This window comes from Dasypus novemcinctus, chromosome 22 (assembly GCF_030445035.2).
Source record: "Dasypus novemcinctus isolate mDasNov1 chromosome 22, mDasNov1.1.hap2, whole genome shotgun sequence".
Taxonomy (NCBI): domain Eukaryota; kingdom Metazoa; phylum Chordata; class Mammalia; order Cingulata; family Dasypodidae; genus Dasypus; species Dasypus novemcinctus.
This window is the reverse complement of record NC_080694.1, coordinates 70,634,823-70,636,171: the sequence shown is the minus strand read 5'-3', so window position 1 is coordinate 70,636,171 and position 1,349 is coordinate 70,634,823. Positions and strand designations below refer to the sequence as shown.

Below are 1,349 nucleotides of genomic sequence, written 5' to 3'. Positions count from 1 at the left end.
AGATTGAGTAATTCAACAAGAAATCTTACTAATTAACAATCTAATGGCCTATTACCTGTAAAAGCTCTGTGTACGGGGTCATTTAATACTACCATACTCACCTTCAAAGCAGTTTTTTCTTGGACAAAGATCCTGGGCTGGAAGCATTTGACCCTCCATAACTAGAATTTCCTAGATGGTATTTTGCCTTTTCTCCCAGGGATGCTGAATCAAACGTCAGTCATTGAATTTTTCCTGCTGGGAGTGACAGATATCCAAGAGCTGCAGCCTATTCTCTTTATTGTTTTCCTCATCATGTACATCTGCAATGTGGCTGGGAATGGGGCCATCCTGATGATCGTCATCTCTGACTCAAGACTCCACTCTCCCATGTACTTCTTCCTGGGAAACCTCTCATGCCTAGATATCTGCTTCTCCACGGTGATGCTGCCCAAGTTGCTGGAAAATTTAATCTCTTCACACAAAGCAATTTCTTTCTTGGGATGTATAAGCCAACTGCATTTTTTCCACTTCCTGGGCAGCACGGAGGCCTTGTTGTTGGGTGTGATGGCCTTGGATCGCTCTGTGGCTATCTGCAAACCACTTCATTACACCACCATCATGAATCAACAACTCTGCATCCAGATGGCCAGCATAGTCTGGGGCATTGGTTTCTTCCATGCCTTGATGCACTCCATAATGACCTCTCACTTGAACCTCTGTGGTTCCAACCATATCCGTCACTTCTTCTGTGATGTTAAACCACTGCTAGAACTGGCCTGTGGGAATACTAACCTCAACAAGTGGCTGCTTAATACTGTCACAGGCACCATTACTATGGTCCCCTTCTCTCTGACACTTCTCTCCTATTTCTACATTCTCATCTACCTCTTCTTCAGGACTCATTCTTGCAGTGTGCCTCACAAAGCACTGTCCACATGTGTTTCCCACCTCATGGTAGTTATTCTTTTCTACTCTCCTGCTCTCATAATCTATGTTAGTCCTGCTTCAGGCAGTTCCATAGAACAGGACGTGGTCATTGCCATCATGTACAGTGTGGTGACTCCAGTACTAAATCCACTGATCTATACCTTGAGAAACAAGAAGGTGAAGGGGGCCTTGAATTGGGTGATCAGAAGGAAGCTCTCACATGAGTGAACACAGTGAACTCTTCTGAGGCATAAATACAAGTCATGAGATAGCTGAAATGTCCATGTACCCTGACTCTCATATTGATGACAATGTGTAGTGAAGACAGAATATGATACAGGAAAGTTAAATGGGAATGTCAAGCATTAATAGGTATTATAAGGGAAAGGTGGACACATTGGACACTAGACATGGAACCCAAATGCTAAGCTGGTTTTTGT

The 1,349-nt window shown here is 43.6% G+C and overlaps 1 protein-coding gene across 1 annotated transcript; it reads left to right on the top strand.

The window, feature by feature from the left end:
* The first annotated feature begins 201 nt into the window (after window positions 1-201).
* Window positions 202-1,137, top strand: LOC101439978 (olfactory receptor 12D1-like). Its single transcript, XM_004458698.1, has one exon. It carries the CDS (start codon window positions 202-204, stop codon window positions 1,135-1,137), a length of 936 nt encoding a protein of 311 aa, XP_004458755.1.
* The last annotated feature ends 212 nt before the right edge of the window (window positions 1,138-1,349 follow it).